The sequence below is a fragment of the Aureococcus anophagefferens genome (genome assembly GCF_000186865.1).
Source record: "Aureococcus anophagefferens unplaced genomic scaffold AURANscaffold_543, whole genome shotgun sequence".
Classification (NCBI taxonomy): Eukaryota; class Pelagophyceae; order Pelagomonadales; family Pelagomonadaceae; genus Aureococcus; species Aureococcus anophagefferens.
The window spans coordinates 1-1,476 of NW_008705976.1; the positions used below are offsets into that span (position 1 = coordinate 1).

The window sequence follows — 1,476 nt, forward strand, 5'->3', positions numbered from 1 at the left end:
AAGCACTCCAGCAGCCTCGCGGCGCCGCATCGGGGCTGCTCCCACGCGTTACAGGACTCCATGCACACGCTTTGTTGAACAAATTGTGCACGCAATGTTGTCATCGACAAACGAATCCTGTGGGCTGCCTCGACACGATGGAGCAGTCGCAGCTCACGTCGACGCTCCTGGACGTGAAGGAGGTCGTGCGGCAGCAGCGGCTCGAGCTGCTCGCGGAGCCGGTGCTGCCCGCGTCGATGCGCCGCGACGTCTGGGACGTCTGCGGCCAGCCGACGGCCGCGCCGCCTTCTCGAGGGAGGCCGCAGCCGGCTTGACGAGCTACTCCTGCGTGTTCTGGGCCCCCGCGAGGGAATCCTTGCGCTCCGGGGCGTGGTCCCCGACCCAGGCGGCGCGCGAGACCTTCCTGCCCTACGGCGGCATGGCCAGGGCCGCAGAACCTCGACTTCGTCGGCGCCGCCTTCTCGAGGAACGCCGCCGCCGGCTTGACGAGCTACTCCTGCGTGTTCAGGGGCCCCGCGAGGGAATCCTTGCGTTCCAGGGCGTGGTTCCCGACCCAGGCGGCGCGCGCGACCTTCCTGCCCTACGGCGGCATGGCCAGGACGCCGCAGAGGCTCGACGGCGTCTCCGACGCGTTCTCGAGGAACGCCGCCGCCGGCTTGACGAGCTACTCCTGCGTGTTCAGGGGCCCCGCGAGGGAATCCTTGCGTTCCAGGGCGTGGTCCCCGACCCAGGCGGCGCGCGAGACCTTCCTGCCCAGCGGCGGCATGGCCAGGACGCCGCAGAGGCTCGACGGCGTCTCCGACGCGTTCTCGAGGAACGCCGCCGCCGGCTTGACGAGCTACTCCTGCGTGTTCAGGGGGCCCGCGAGGGAGTCCTTGCGTTCCAGGGCGCGGTCCCCGACCCAGGCGGCGCGCGAGACCTTCCTGCCCAGCGGCGGCATGGCCAGGACGCCGCAGAACCTCGACTTCGTCGGCGCCGCCTTCTCGAGGAACGCCGCCGCCGGCTTGACGAGCTACTCCTGCGTGTTCAGGGGCCCCGCGAGGGAATCCTTGCGTTCCAGGGCGTGGTCCCCGACCCAGGCGGCGCGCGAGACCTTCCTGCCCAGCGGCGGCATGGCCAGGACGCCGCAGAGGCTCGACGGCGTCTCCGACGCGTTCTCGAGGAACGCCGCCGCCGGCTTGACGAGCTACTCCTGCGTGTTCAGGGGCCCCGCGAGGGAGTCCTTGCGTTCCAGGGCGCGGTCCCCGACCCAGGCGGCGCGCGCGACCTTCCTGCCCAGCGGCGGCATGGCCAGGACGCCGCAGAGGCTCGACGGCGTCTCCGACGCGTTCTCGAGGAACGCCGCCGCCGGCTTGACGAGCTACTCCTGCGTGTTCAGGGGCCCCGCGAGGGAGTCCTTGCGTTCCAGGGCGCGGTCCCCGACCCAGGCGGCGCGCGAGACCTTCCTGCCCAGCGGCGGCATGGCCAGGACGCCGC

General features: G+C 71.6%; 1 protein-coding gene across 1 annotated transcript in view; it reads right to left on the bottom strand.

Annotated features, from left to right (window-relative positions):
• Nucleotides 1-664: 664 nt before the first annotated feature.
• AURANDRAFT_68893 (hypothetical protein) overlaps nucleotides 665-1,476 on the bottom strand; it is a gene marked incomplete at both ends in the record, with an annotated part of 6,160 nt that continues 5,348 nt past the window's right edge. The window contains one exon of the mRNA XM_009044627.1: nucleotides 665-838. Coding sequence (XP_009042875.1) covers nucleotides 665-838 — 174 coding nt within the window. The remainder of the gene's footprint in view (nucleotides 839-1,476) is intronic.